The following is a 14,957-nucleotide window of genomic DNA, read 5'->3' on the forward strand; positions in this document are numbered from 1 at the left end:
AAATAAGAGCAAAATGCAACTATAAGAAGAGCAACAGAGGGGAGAGAGAATGTAAGGCTGATGACACTGTTAGAAAGAGCCAGACATACCTAAACTAGAAATCAGATTTTTTTTAAAAAAATGAATACAGTGGGTCATTTAATTTTCACTCAAGCTAGTTTGAATTGAATGTGAATCCTAAATGAAATAACATGTTTAAATTTCAATGGGATATTTGATTCATGTTTTTTTTAAACAGGCTTCCTTGGCTCCATGAAAATCTAGCAATGTGGCTGGGTACCTGTTTCATTGTCCCCATTTCTCTACGACATTCAAGAGTTGGTTGCTGAGAACATCCAAGCTCTTTAGGGAACAACACTGCCTTGCTCAGTGGGTGCCAATCAGCCTCTTCAATAATCCAGCACAAATTGCTTTTTAAATAAGTACATGCACACACATACAGTTTCTTACACATATTCTGTATATACACACAATCTATGTGTTCAACATGTCATGTATATAATTATCAAATGTGGAGCAACCAAACTTCTTGTGTGAAGAAGAGTTAATAATAAATAGTGTCATGGGGTCCCAAGTTGATCACTCAAGGCTGAGTTCCCTTGGGTTCAGATGTCTGGCCATGTTCGGCAGATTGCTGGAATTGGCACGTGTAGAATCAACTCGTGAAGAGTCATGACAGCAATAAAAATGCGTGAAAAGCAAAACAGGGGTGTCTGTAACCTTTCTGTAGGGCACTGAAGGTCCAAGGCAGCATCAGCTCTCTCAGCTGCATTGGAGGCAGAAACAACAGCCAGGAGGGAGTGGGTTTGTGGTGCCTGCACAGTCTCGAGGACCTCTACACTGTTGGCTGAGGTGTGGGAACTAAGAGAGCTTTGTGAGGAACCCCAGAAACTGATGGGGCTCCTAAGTGAACTTCAATTTCCCCTTCTACGAAATGAGGATTGGGAACTGACCACACACACATCCAGAATTCCTTTTTTTCTTCTTTTTCTCTTCTATACAGAGAGAACCATAGCAGAAAAAGAGATCATGAGTTAGCAATTGGAACTGACTGATCATTCCAAAAAGAAAAGTCAGTTAATGGCACAGCTGGAGACAACAGTGCCATGTTACTATCATAGAGCTAAGTCAAGTCACAGTAGACCTTCCAAGACCAAAGTTCTATGACATGCCATGGCTCACTTCCAACATGAAAATTCTAGAAGTTTCTAGGAAAATGGGAAGCTACTATTTATTTAAGCAGCAATTAATCATAAATACAAAGGGACATTCCATTGTACCACAGTACAATATTTCCTTTGAATGGTGACATTGATATGCTTCACATTATCAAATCTTGTAGAATAAGCACAATCCACATTTTATTATGTTAAGGAGTTTATTTTATACAAGGGAGTCAAATATCAGAATGACATGCTTAGTCATTGACATTAACATATAAGAGGAGCTACTGAAACAAGACTCTACACTACAGGAGGTTATAAACAGCCTTTGGGGGAGGGAGTGCTAAGTAACTGAGCTTGAGCCATTCATAGCAAATGTGGTTGTTCCTAAGGACTTGTTCCACATGGCCTTCTCTATGTCCTATATTCCAAGTCCTCTGATCCTCAATTATCTAATCCTCTTTTGATTTGCTCCTTTGTCTTTCCACTCCTTCTGGTACCCATTAGTCTAATCTCTCATCTCTCCATTCCTTTCTACTCTGTCTTCCCCTCATCCTCCTGTCCCTCCACCCCACCATCCTCCTGACCCTTCAGCTCTACTGTCCCCATTTCTCTGCTTCCCATCCTGCTGCTCCCAAACCTCCCTGTCTCTAGTTCCTCTGTCCCCCTGCCTTTTCCATTAGAAGCCTCCTTTAGTGACCCTGCTACATTACCTTTGTCCACAATTGGACTTTTTTGCGCCTCTTTCTGTCCATTGCTCAAGCTGGTTTTGACAGAAAATGTGTTCCTGCTATGGGGTTTCTTTTCATTTGAATGTTCCATCTTAAACGAATGTCACTCATTTGAACACCCTTTACCAGATTTTTTATTTTAGGCTCATACAGAGAGAATTCCAAATCCCAGGTCCTGTTATGTTTTATAGATTCCATTTGTTCTTTAAAATTCTTCAGATCCTGCTTTATCACGGGGGAAATTTTGAAGCAAAACTTTAGCTCAAAGTTCGAGGAGCTCTCTTTTTTCGATATGTCCAATAAAAACTGCATACTGAGGGTCGTCTCCTCTCTTCTTTTCATCCAGCAGCCTCTTCACTTTCCTCTGGGACTCGTCTCCCAGCTGACTTGGGTCCTCTTTCACCAGATATGGCATGAAAAAATTCCTGGAAGCTAATGTGGCAGAAGCTGTAGAACTTCTTGATGTCAAGTCCTTCTTGGTAATCATTGCTGCTCAGGAAAGCAGAAAGGCTGGGCCCATCTAAATTGTGCTTCCTGAGGTCAGCTTCTTCAAACAAGAATCTCTGGTGCTGCCAAGCTGCCAAGGAGCACAGGCCCCTCAGGACCCTGTCTTGAGTAAGCTTAGAGCAGCCCCCATTATCATTGGGTGGCAGGAAGGTGGAGATGTAGGCCATGAAGATGTCAGTGTCATCACTGAGTGTCTCTGAGACCACTCTGCTTCTCTCCATCTGCCCCTTCAGCCAGGAGCAGACCACCCAGCAAATGCCTGGAACCTGACATGCTTTGCAGAGAACGTCATTTCCTTGCACAACGTCAAAAGCGTTTCTGGCTTGCTCCTCATCTGTGAAATAGGAGCTGAAATACCTCCTTCTCTCATCCTCAGAGAAGCCTAGGATGCGGACATGGCGCAGTTGTTCCAGCAAGCATTCCAGATTCCGTAAAGCTAGAGGCCGAGTAGTGACGAAAGGGAGGACGTGGAAAGTACCTTTCTCCTAACTAGGAAGTGCAGCATGTCCTCCATGGGACTTGATCTCGACTTCTTCAACTTCTTTGCAAAGGGTCTCTGCAGCTCATCATAGCCATCCAGGATGAACAGGAGCCGCTCTGGCTGCCTCAGAATCTCTATGACAGGTGCTTGATTGTCCCCACAACACCAAAAGTATAGCTGGTCCAGTTTTCCCTCTGGGAGCAGGACCACTTCTTTGCAGCTCACATAAAAGACACAATCAAACCAGCCCGGGTACAGGGTGCCAGTGGCCCAGTCTAGCACCATTTTTCTGGACAGTGTTGTCTTTCCAGTACCTGCAGGCCCCTGTAGCACCACGATGGGCGGGACTTGGTAAGGCTTTGATCCCATGGATCAAATAGAGCCTCCACCACGATAGGGACCAGCTCCTGCTCCAGGATGGGGCAGGCAGGTGATTCTGGGCTCCCTGAGCTGGACTTGGCCACCAGCAGCAGCTGGTTGTAGCTGCTGTTGACTCCCCCTTCTTGGCTCTCCTCTAGGCAGCGCACATGCTCTCGGTATATTTGTCTGTAATCTGAGCCAGATAAGTGGGGTGTTAGGTGGTGAGATGGGAATAAAAAAAGACAAGGTGGGCCCTTCAAACTCTGGACTCTGCTCTTTAGTTTCATCTCTTATGCTTTCTAACTTGTATCTCCCTGAAGGTTATACTTCTAGCTTCATGGGGAGGGACGGATGTATGTATGAGTGTGTGTGCATGCATGCAAATGTGCTTGTGTGGTGTTCACAGGCACAATGAGTGAGTGTGCAAGGGTGTGTTTTGTGTGCATAAATAATCTGTGGCATGTGAGTGAATGTTCATATACACACGTGGTCATGGGAATGTGCTTATAGAAGCTTGTGTATTTTTGTGCAGGGAAGACATGTCAGTGTGCATCAGCACACATAGGTTTGTAAGAATATGTGTATGTGCAAAAGCCTCTGTGTGTATGAATGTCTGAGTGTTCATATGAAATGTCCCCATTTGAAATGGTGAGGACAGAGAGAGGAGAAAGGAAAGGGAAGCTGAAGGATGGTGATGTAATAGGAGCCTGTTCTTGGTAAATGTCAGGTCAGGTGCTAAAGATAAACCAGCTTCTGAGCAGGAGCCACGACTCCGAGTCTACGGAACCCTCTTGTCTCTATGTCAGAGGAGCTCTCAGGCATGAAAGGATCCCATAGAGGGAGTACAGGCACTGACAGACCGGCCCTCCTCCCCAGCACCCCACAAGAAGGGATAAGAAGCCCTTTCGGCTCCATGCACATCCCACTCTCTAGGGCAGCATCAGTCGACTGGCACCTTCAGAGAGCAGGCACCGGGCAGGCCATCCTCTGTGAGAAGCAGCCTGAGCTGCCTGTCAGGAGAGTAGCTGAGGAAAAGTCTGTCCCCATACCCTGATGTCATTTCTTCTGGTTAGCGGAAACCCCTTCACCAACATCATGCCCAACCTCTAAGCCTCTCTCTTCATACTCTCCCCTTCTCTGGCACTACAATTGGAGGTAGGAGGTGGGGCATTATGGCCATAAGATGCCCTAGTCTTTCTATAAATAAATCCCCACCCTTGGGTCAGGCCCTCCACCTGACAGGTGTCAGGGCCTTCAGCTGGAGACCACTAGGACCCTCAGTCACTGAAAGAAGGCACAAATTACAGGCTACAGGAGCCTCTGGAAATGTCATGGGGGAGAGAGAGTCCTAGTGCCACCCTGACCTCCCCTTGTCCCCTGCTGCACTCACCATTCAGACAAATATGGCTGAGATGGTCCACGAGTTCCAACATCTTCATGACCCTCGAGACCTCAAGCAGCACTTTCACAGCCTCCTGTGCTCCGTATATTAAAATCAGCCAAGAAGCCAGCTCCACCCGACTCAGGCCCTCCAGCTCACCTCGGGCCAGCTGGCACTGGCCCTCAAGCAGGGCTCTATCCCGTAAACAGAACTTGAATATCTCGAAATCATTCTCCTCGAGGTCACTCAAGGCCCAGAGCAATGTGTCCGAGGGGCTGCGGGCCGGGACCATGGTGTTCAGGGTGAAGGGTCAGGTTCAGACCAGTGACCTGGAGGAGGAGGAGAGAAGAGAGGAGAGGTGCTCTGCTGAGGGAAGAGCAGCCTGAAGATGTCTCAGCCCACCCTGCTTTCTGGGTGCTCAGAAAGCTGCTGAGCGCAGGCCAGGGAGAGATGAGATACGAGATACGTGCAAAGTTTCAAGAAAGACGATTGGATGAGACAGCAGGGAATTTTTCTATTCATTCCCCTCTGTGCCTCTTTGTCAAGTGGCACATGTGATTGTGTGGGCAAAGAGGTAGGAAGGTGTGTGGGTGTGCTGATCTCTCTCTCTATCTCTGTTTCTCTCCTCCCTTCCTCCCTCCCTCTCACACCCGTTGTTTATCAGGCTCTGTGTGCATCCTTAGACAGTTTGGGTTAAGAAAAAAATATATTTTTTAGTTTTAAAAGTGAGCCCCTCCCTGACTGTGTGAACCTATACCGAGCTGGTGTGTATTTGCTGGGACTGCTGAGCTCTGGCAAGAGGGTAAAAAAATTTATGCTCATCAGCCCATTGGGCCCACACATCAGCCTTATGGACTCAGTCACACACAGAGTTTCAAAGCTAGAAATCTTCTAATTCAGATAAGGAGACAAGTTCAAATAACGGTAAGAGAAATGGCCAATTTGTGGGCTTATTTTGTGCAGTGTGATTTACATATATTATCCCTTTTGATCATCACAGAAACTGTCTTGACGATCGCTCCAGATGAGAAATTTGATAGTCAGAGAAAAATGGTTTTCCAGAATTTTCCAGAACTAGACCAGTGGGCAAAGAGGCAGGATTTAAATTGTGGTCTAGGACCTGGGTAGATAAAGAGAGACAGAAAGAGAGGAAAACACAAAGACACAGAAGACAGATGCAGAGACCAGGTAGTTAGGCTAAATGCTCCCCAACACGGGAGACATTTGTAGATACTAAAGAAGCAGAGAAAGGAGAGCAGGATCTCACGTTGTATTTAAAATATAAAATTAAAACATTGGCAGAGTGGCGGTCTTCAGAATAAGGAAAACAACAATTGACAGAAAGCTTTCAGAGCCCAGAATGACACCTGTGATCTAAAGCCAATGGAGAAGCCATCTCAGTAGCAAAATGTCTGACAGAGAGCAAAAAGTATTCGGGAATGGGGAAAGTTGCTGAGATTCTAATATCAACATTTTGACTACACACCAAAAGGAGAGAGAAAATTTTAGGAATATGTTAGGATACAAGGGACTTTGGGTGCAAGTCACAGGGCAGTTTGGAAACAGACCTGTTGAATCAGAAGCGATTTACAATAAAGTCTCAGGCTCCCCTGAAAATCTCTGCTGTTGGTGAAGCTAATTCAGGAAAGAGCAAGAGAAGACAGCACAAGAGCCTGCCGAGAAGGTGTGCAGTCTGGGCTGTTCAGTCAGTTGAGACTTGGAGAGCTGGAGGTGACGCAGGGATGACTCAGTTCCCTGATGCAGGAGCCCAACAAACAAGGCCCTGGGGACTGAACTGAAACAGGTCCCTTCTTCTGATCAGACAGATCCCTAAGCCAAGCCTAGGTCCACTTAGCCCACACCCACTAGTTCACTTCTGCTTATTGGTGCTAGAATTAGAAGGATGGATGTGACCACCCAGATATCTGCCCTTTGTTACCTAACAGGCCCTAGTACATGCGGGGCTAGAACAGAAGAAGAACCCACTGAGCCTCAGAGAAGCACAAACACCCACACATTCTATCTGACTACCAGTGGATGAACACTGGTCATCAGAGGAGGACTTGACCTCATTCCTCCATGTGTTAAAGTGGAGAAACAAGGGAGGGGCCAAAGGGATGAACTCTTTTGTCACCAAGAGAAAAAGAGCCCAGCAGACCCTCCATCTCCCTCTCTGAAACCCCAGAGTCCTCTTCTACAACTTGACTCCAGGCCAGGCTGGGGCAATTTGACTTGAGAGACAAAGGAATGGGGCACTGTCATCACCACATCCTCAGCCATGGCACCATTTCTGTAACTTGTTGAAACCATTGGAGGATGTGCTTCACCAAAATCAAAAAGGAGGAAGACAGGTGCTCCATGAAATAGGAGTCCAATCAAGGAGCAGAACAAAGTCCTACAAGGCAGCTGGCCAGACAGGCCTGAAAGAGGAGAATGGGGTTCTCAGAAAGACGGTCCCCAGGAAAAGAAGGATTGACAGATTAATTGATGCTACCGGCCTTCTGAAAGATCCTGCTGAGGCTACTAGAAGGTGTGGAAAAACTAACAATAAGTACCAAGGAAACTAGACAAATATATGAAATAAGGAAATTACTAGCTCTAGGAAAAACAAAAATAAATGTAGTATAGTACAACACTCGGGTGTGAATAACGTTTCCAAGAAATAATAATGTAACCACTGAATATTGATCTACCTAAAATGTAGAATATAATTATATCGAAAGGGTAGCGGTAGTGTTCTGGCATAGGAAGTCAATAGATAATGTCTAACATCGATGAATCAAAAGGTAGCAGTAGACATGTATTATTCAGAAGTGCAGAGATGTAAGAAATAGTTAAATAGCTAAAGTAGTCACTTCAGGGAAGAGGGACTGGGGGTCGTGAGAGGGGATGGAACATGGAACTATTGTATTTGGAGCATAAGCTTTTCAATGCTAATTGACTTTTTAAACTATGAGCATGTATTATTTTGATAAAATAAAAATTAACAAAGAAAGAACAGGAAGTAAATAAGTGGAGTTAATAATACTGTATTGTATACTTGAAAACTGCTAAGAAAGTAAATCTTAAAAGTTCTCATTACAAGAAAAAAATCTGTAACTATGTGTGATCATGGATGTTAACTGGACTTACTGTGGTGATCATTTAACAATATATACAAATATTGAATCATTATATTATACACCTGAAACTAATATAGTATCCTATGTCAATTATACCTCAATAAGGAAGGAAGGAAGAAAGACAGAAAGAAAGAAAGACAGAGAGAAAGACAGAAAGCAAGACAGAAAGGAAGGAAAGGAAGGAAGGGAGGGAGGGAGGGGGAGAGAGAGAGAGGAAAGAGAGAAAGAAAGAGAGAGAGAGAGAAAGAAAAGAAAGGAAGGAAGGAGGGAGGGAGGGAGAGAGAGACAGAGAGACAAAAGAAAGAAAGAAAAGAAAGAAAGAAAGGAAGGAAGAAAGAAAGAAAAAGAGAGAGAAAGAAAAAGAGAGTTAACACGCATAGACAAATCTTTCAGGAAGCTTGGCAACACAAGAAATTAATAAGGTCATGAGGTGATGTGGAAAATGTGGGGTCAAGAGAAGGTTTTGTTTGTTTTAACGTGGGAGAGGGTGGAAAAGATTTGAATGCTGACAAAAAAACATCCCACAGAGGGGTGAGGTTAGAAATGCAGGCAAGAGAGAGAGGCACCGGAGGAGGGAATTGAGAATGCGGGTTGGAGTAGGATTCAAAGCAAAGGCAAAAAATTGGCCTTTGGCAGGAGGATGGAGGGCACATCCTGCATCCACGCCTGAGGAAAGTGAGAGAGATTGTTTGGCAGAGCAAGGCAGGTCTGTGGGTTTTGTGGTCAGAAGATGAGGGTAATCATGTCTGGTGGTCCCTATTCTCCATGAAGGATGAGTAACAGCACCTCCTAAGGGTGAGACGGCTAGGTGAAGAGGTGAGAAGCCATGAAGTGGCTTCTGGGAGCTCTCTTCCAGGCACCTTTCCTTCCCCTCCAAGGCCTCCTGCGCCCAGAGCTCAGCAAGGTCTCCCAGAGTCCAGGAGAACAGACGGGAATGGGAATTGGGCTCTCCCAGAGCCGTCACCAAGCTGAGGCTAGAGACAGAAGCAAGACAGCAAAGAACAAAGCCTGAGAGACCAAGATGGGAAAATAGAGTGAGCCACAGCCATATAGACAGTGTGACAGAGAGAACAGAGGAGGCCACTTAACTGCGAAAGCTCTAAGGTCTGCCTCCCCTAGAAGGCTCCAGGTCTGACTGAGAGTCACACCTGAACAAAGTAGAAATGCAATGCAAAAGAACCAATTTTAACTGGAAGGTGGAGGGAGGAAATGAAATGAGGGCTCCGTCCCTGTTAACCCCGGCTTGGCGGAGCTGACAACTGGAGCGACTGAGTCCCTAAAAGGGAAAGGGTGGAGACAAGAGAGACAGAGACCAAGGGAGGAAACAGTCAGAGAAGAAATACAAAGAGACACAAGAGAGAAATGAGCAGGCAAAGTAGAAAGTCAGAGAAAGAGAGAGGCAAAGCTAGCTGATGGCTATGGGCCTCTCTCTCACTCACATACACACACCCACACACCCCAAATACATACACATGTATATACTCACTGTATAAATAGGGTTTTTCTTGACAACAAACTCGCAAAAAACAAGGGTAAGAAATATGTGTGGAGGAATTGGACTTTCTGAGTCAAGCCAGCAGCATTCCCTGCCTTTGTTATGATATTTGCCCACCCAAGAAGGCAGATACCAAGGCAAAGTTGAGTATGCATCTTCACCCTCCTGCTTCCAGGTCTCTTTCTGCCTAACGCAGGCAGGGGCCCCAACCCCATCCACTCCTCCCATGCAAGGGGCCCTTTGAGAAGGTGCCCTCACCCTCCACAATGGTCACCATCTTCTTCTTTACACTTTAAGTCAGTTCTCATGGAGTTAGCACGGGGGAGGTTGGTAAGCTTAAAGGTCTTCTTGAGACAGGGCCCCCATGGCCATTTAGAAGTATCTGTCTCTGCTTCAAGAGGCTGTCTTTTCTCAAGAGTACTGCCACATGGCCTTGGAGGAGAAGGAGGCCTGCAACCTCCCCAGTGACTTGGCAACTGTTAGCAAGACGGTGGTCAGAAAAACAGGCAGGCTGGCAAAGCACACGATAAAATTGCAGTGGTCATCCATAAAGCTGGACAACTCTGACATTTGCCTTCACATCACGTTCCTGAGCCCCCGAAGTGAAGGATAAGCCCTAGCCCTCAAGTACACGTCTGTGTTCAGGCAGAAAGGCGGTGCTGTGACCTGCTCAGGGCTGCTCTCCTGGAGCTTGCTCACAAGACTGAGGCAAACTTGATGAGGGTGCAGCCTGTTCTATGATAAAAGGGCCTGTGTTGAGATGAAACCAGGGGAGGGGTTTACGCAAAGAGGCTAAATATGGCATCATCAGTAAGAAGAGTATGAAATTCAGTCACAGAAGCTGGAGGTCAGAGCAAGAATCTGACATGAGGGGCAACACTCATAAGCGAGAAATGGAATTGAAGTTAGAGGGAGAAAAGTCAGTCTCGCCAGGAGAAAGAAAGTAGAGATTGGGAAGGGATGGCCAGGGTCTGACAGAGCCACATTGACATATAAGGCTGTAAGTTAACAGTTAATAACATCCCAGGGCACAGTAGGCATGAGCGAGGAGCCCATGTTAACTCAATCCCAGGAGCTGGCCCCACAGGGTAGAGAGACAGAAGGAACACCACACAGCAGCGTGATTCTCCACACAGGACCACCTCTCCAGCCCAGCATTCTAATTGCGAGGATCATTCCAACTGAGAGAATCATTCCAACTGCAGTAACCGGGGCAAAAGCCGTTGTTCTCGAATCTTTTTCTTTACCTCAAGAATGAGTTCTGAAAGGAACTCTCTTTCACTTTTGGTGAGAAGGTAAAACTATACAATCAGTTTGACAGCTCCTTATAAACACTCACCTACCCTATGGCCTAGCCAATTCCATTCATAGGTATTTACTCAAGAGAAAAGAAAGCATATGTTCACATAAAGATTTAGACATGAATTTCATAGCAGCTATATTCACAATAGCCAAAAACTAGAAACAAATCAAATATCCATCAACAGGTGAATAAGTAAAACTGTGGCACACCCACACAGTGAAACATTACTCAGCGGTAAAGAGGAATGAACCATTGATGCAACAACGCTGATGAACCTCAGAAACATTATACTACGTGAAAGAAGCCAGACACAGAGTTCACACTGTATTATTCCATTTATATGAAATTCTAGAATATGAAAACTAATCTGTAATGATGCAGAACAATGGTGGCCTGCATGTAGGTGTGAAATGGGGCATAGGGGCACAGGGCATTTTTGAGAGGAAGAAATGTTCTGTGCTGAGCCAGCCCTGATGGCCTAGTGGTTAAAGTTCTATGTGCTCCACTTCAGCAGCCCTGGTTTTGTTCCCAGGTGCAGAACCACACCACTCAACTGTCAGCAGCCATGCTGTGGCGGTGGCTCAGCATAAGAACTATAAGGACTTACAACTACAATATACAACTACATACTGGAGCTTTAGGGAGGGAAAAAAAGAGAGAGAGGAAGATTGGCAACAGATTATAGCTCAGGGCGAATCTTTCCCAGCAAAAAAAAAAAGGAAATGTTCTGTTTCTTAACTGTGGTGATAGATACTGTCGGGGGAAGAGAGAGAATCTCCCTCTGCCCTTTCCCTTAAGGTTCCCTTCTGGCTGGCCAAATAATCAACAAGACAGGTTAGCAGGAGATAATAATACCAAGTTTAATAACATGTATACATGGGAGAAAGCAGGAACACTGCGTTTCTCAACACAATAGCAGAAATTTTTGTCTTAAATATCATTTTCAGCCAATGACAAAGGAGGATTTTAGGGGTGGGGGGAGTCAGTTACAGGAGATTACCACTAAAGTACAGTAAACAAGAGTAAGGTTTATTATGTAGCTCAAGGCCTCACCTTCCACATTGATAAGTCACTAGAAATGAGCTCATCCCCCTCTCTTCTCCAAACAGAGAGGGAGATACCTTTACAAATGGAGATTTCCCTTATAAATGTAAACGATTGTCTGGCAACTCTTCGCAGGGTCATCCAGAGAATGTGGCCAGAGAAACAGAACTTCTGATAAGAGGGGCTTGTTGGTGCCTTTCCTATTGTAACATTTACCCTACGTTATCTTTACAGCCATCATGATAGATCTGTTCCAGAAAGGAGCCACCATGTCAAATTCTTTAGGCAGTTAGTGGGGGAGGTCAAATGTCCCTAGAGAAAACAACCAAGGTAAAGAGAGAGATTTCAGGGTGGCCAAATCTTGATCTCCCACAATACACGGGTCAAAACTTTGTCATAACTCATTGAGCTATACACTTTAAATGGAGGCACTTTATTATATATAAATTATGCCTCAATACTGTTGATTAATTTTTTTAAAAAAGAATAAGCTCTGATAACTAAATTGTATAGCTCCCAGTATCATGGCTAATACTGGAACCTCCCATTCATCAACTAGACCCTGAAGATGACTCTCTCTTTGAGTCATTGCTGATCTCACAAACCTAAGAGAAGTCTTCAGGGACCACCTATCCCCCCAATAGATAATTGTCAGCTGGTCCTGGAGTACACAAGGCTAGTAGTCAGGAGCCATGCCTCTGGTGAATAAGAGTCAGGGAAGAACCACACAGGATTCTGGACAGAAATATCCTTGCCAGGGCAAGATGGCCAGGAGCTAAGACTGCAGAGGTGGGGAGCTGGGGGCTGGAATGAGACAGAGCAGCACGGAGCCAGTCTTGAAGGAAGAGGAGGTCACCTGAGGCCAGAATCCTCTAGCAACAATGAAGAGAGTATGCTGAACTTCAGAAATGCAGAAAGGTAGTAAAGCTAAGCATGGACCACCATCTTAGTCAAAATCTCCCAATAAGCCTAAAGGGACCCCATCCAAGAGAAGAAGCAGAAGCAAACTGTCTCAGGAGGAAAGCTTCCCCAAATTAGGCCTCAACAACTACCACTGATTATATCAACTAATGAACTCATAACCCAGAAAATCTGAGTAAGAATAAATAAAAACAAGAAACACAGATTCAGACCACTAAGAACTGTAGATGTTAGATTTGTCAGCTACGTATGAAAATGTTTAAAGAAATAAAGGATGTAATTATAAAGATAAGCTTACAACAAGAAACTATCAAGAAAGAACAGAAAGGTTTGTAAAGCAGAAGTAAAGAAGAAAGGGAGGGAGGGAGGAAGGAAGAAAGAAAGAAAAAGAAAGGAAAGGAGAGAGAGGGGGGGAAGGGGAAGAAAGGAAGGAAAATGGAACATCTAGAAATGAAAAATATAGTTATTGAAATCTAAAATTCAATACACAGAATAAATAGCAGCTGAAATGAGAATCAGTGAGCTGAAGATACAGCAAACAATTTATCCAGACAGCAGCAAAAAGAGATAGAAAATTGAAAATATAAAAGAGAGCTTAAGAGACATGGAGGATAAGATAAGGAGAGGCAATATTAAGAGTACATGGCTGCAAATTTTCCAGAACTAATTAAAAAACATGAATCTAGAGATCTAGGTAGGACATTGTATCCCAAGTAGAATGTATAACAAGAAATCCACCTTTGCACACATCATAATAGACCTGCAGACTCTAAAGACAAAGAGGATATCTTGAAGCAGTCAGAAAGGACCCACAAAAAAACAACTAAGCAAAAATGGAAGCTGGAAGACGGTAGAGTATTTTCAAAGTACTGAGAGATTATAACTGCCAACATAGAATTGTCCATCCAGGAAAACTGTCTTTTCGAGAATAAAAGCAAACAATAGTCATAGTTTTTTAAAAAATTAAAAATGTGGACCACCAAGGGAACTGCTCTAAGGGAATTACTAAAGGATTTCAGAAGAAAGTCTTAGGGTCAAGAAGAAACAGTGTACAGAGGAAACGGTAAACACGTAGGCAAATCCAAACAGATATTATCCTTATAAAATAATAATACTAGTGTTTAAATCATTGCGCTATTTCCTCTTTCCAGGAGAAATAGCGAACAATAGTATATAAATCAGAATGGGATAAATCAAAGGTAAAGCATTTCAAAGTCCTTGTATCACTGGCAGAGTGGTTTAAACTCAGAATTAATGAGTTTAAATGTATGGTAACTTCTGCGCCTGCACACTGCTGGAGCGCCATTTCCCCCTCAGGCAGGCAGGAAGTTGGTGTTGAGAAGAATAGCTATCATGGCTTCCAGTGATTTGAGGAAACCTCAGATGCATGGTCTTCTGGCCAAGCCTCTGTGATTTCATATTGTTGGAGCATTCCTTGTACCCCTGGGGGATCAGCTCTCTTGAAGTTTGGTGCGGCGGAACCAAGAAAGAAGGCATATGCAGATTTCTACGGAAATTGTGATTCCATGAAAGATTTGAGATGAAGAAGGTTGGAATCTTTCAGAGGGCAAAGTGATACTGGAATGCAAAGAATTTCTTTGGATTGAGTTTCATGAAAGTTTGTCACTGACCTATGGAACATGAATATGTGGGCTAAGGAATAGCTTCTCTTGATAAACAATAAACAAATACCAAAAAAATGCATGGTAAAATCAAGAGTAATAATTAAAACACTAGAATTAGAATACGTGATTCCTAACTAGTAGAAGAACCTAAAGAATCAGAAAACACAATCAATCAAAAAACCCCATTAAAAAGGCCAAATATAAGGGGAAAATAACAGAAAAGTGGAACAAATACAAATCAAAAAATAAAATGTTAGATGTTAGTCCAACTATGTTAACACAGAAAATGCTAATGGACTACACCTGTCAATTCAGAAAGAGATGGTCATATTGGACTTTTTAAACGTTTAGCTATATGCTGTTTACAAGAAATACACCTAAAGTATAAAGACATGGAATACTTGAAAGCAAAAGAATGGAAAAAAGATATGTCAGAAAGTACTAATCACGGGAAATATGGTATAGCTACATTAATATCAGCAAAATAGACGTTAAGACAAAAAGCATCCTTAGAGTTAGAGATAGTCAATACAGAGTGGAAAGGTCTAATTCATGAGAAAACTTTATTTATTTATTTATTTTGTGAGGAAGATCAGCCCTAAGCTAACATCCATGCTAATCCTCCTCTTTTTGCTGAGGAAGACCAGCTCTGAGCTAACATCTATTGCCAATCCTCGTCCTTTTTTTTTCCCCCAAAGCCCCAGTAGATAGTTGTACGTCATAGTTGCACATCCTTCTAGTTGCTGTATGTGGGACACAGCCTCAGCATGGCCGGAGAAGTGGTGCGTCAGTGCGCACCTGAGCTGCCAGTAGCGGAGCGTGGG

General features: G+C 43.9%; 1 protein-coding gene and 1 pseudogene across 1 annotated transcript; one reads left to right on the forward strand and one right to left on the reverse strand.

Annotated features, from left to right (window-relative positions):
• Positions 1-1,697: 1,697 nt before the first annotated feature.
• NLRP10 (NLR family pyrin domain containing 10) lies at positions 1,698-4,915 on the reverse strand. The gene is given in 7 exon segments (XM_058546303.1): positions 1,698-1,996; positions 1,999-2,225; positions 2,227-2,304; positions 2,306-2,858; positions 2,861-3,251; positions 3,254-3,435; positions 4,633-4,915. Coding segments are annotated over 7 exon segments (2,013 nt in total).
• Positions 4,916-13,861: 8,946 nt separating this feature from the next.
• On the forward strand, positions 13,862-14,084 carry LOC131408120 (cytochrome c oxidase subunit 6C-like; annotated as a pseudogene).
• Positions 14,085-14,957: the final 873 nt, after the last annotated feature.

The sequence above is a fragment of the Diceros bicornis genome, chromosome 7 (assembly GCF_020826845.1).
Source record: "Diceros bicornis minor isolate mBicDic1 chromosome 7, mDicBic1.mat.cur, whole genome shotgun sequence".
NCBI lineage: Eukaryota > Metazoa > Chordata > Mammalia > Perissodactyla > Rhinocerotidae > Diceros > Diceros bicornis.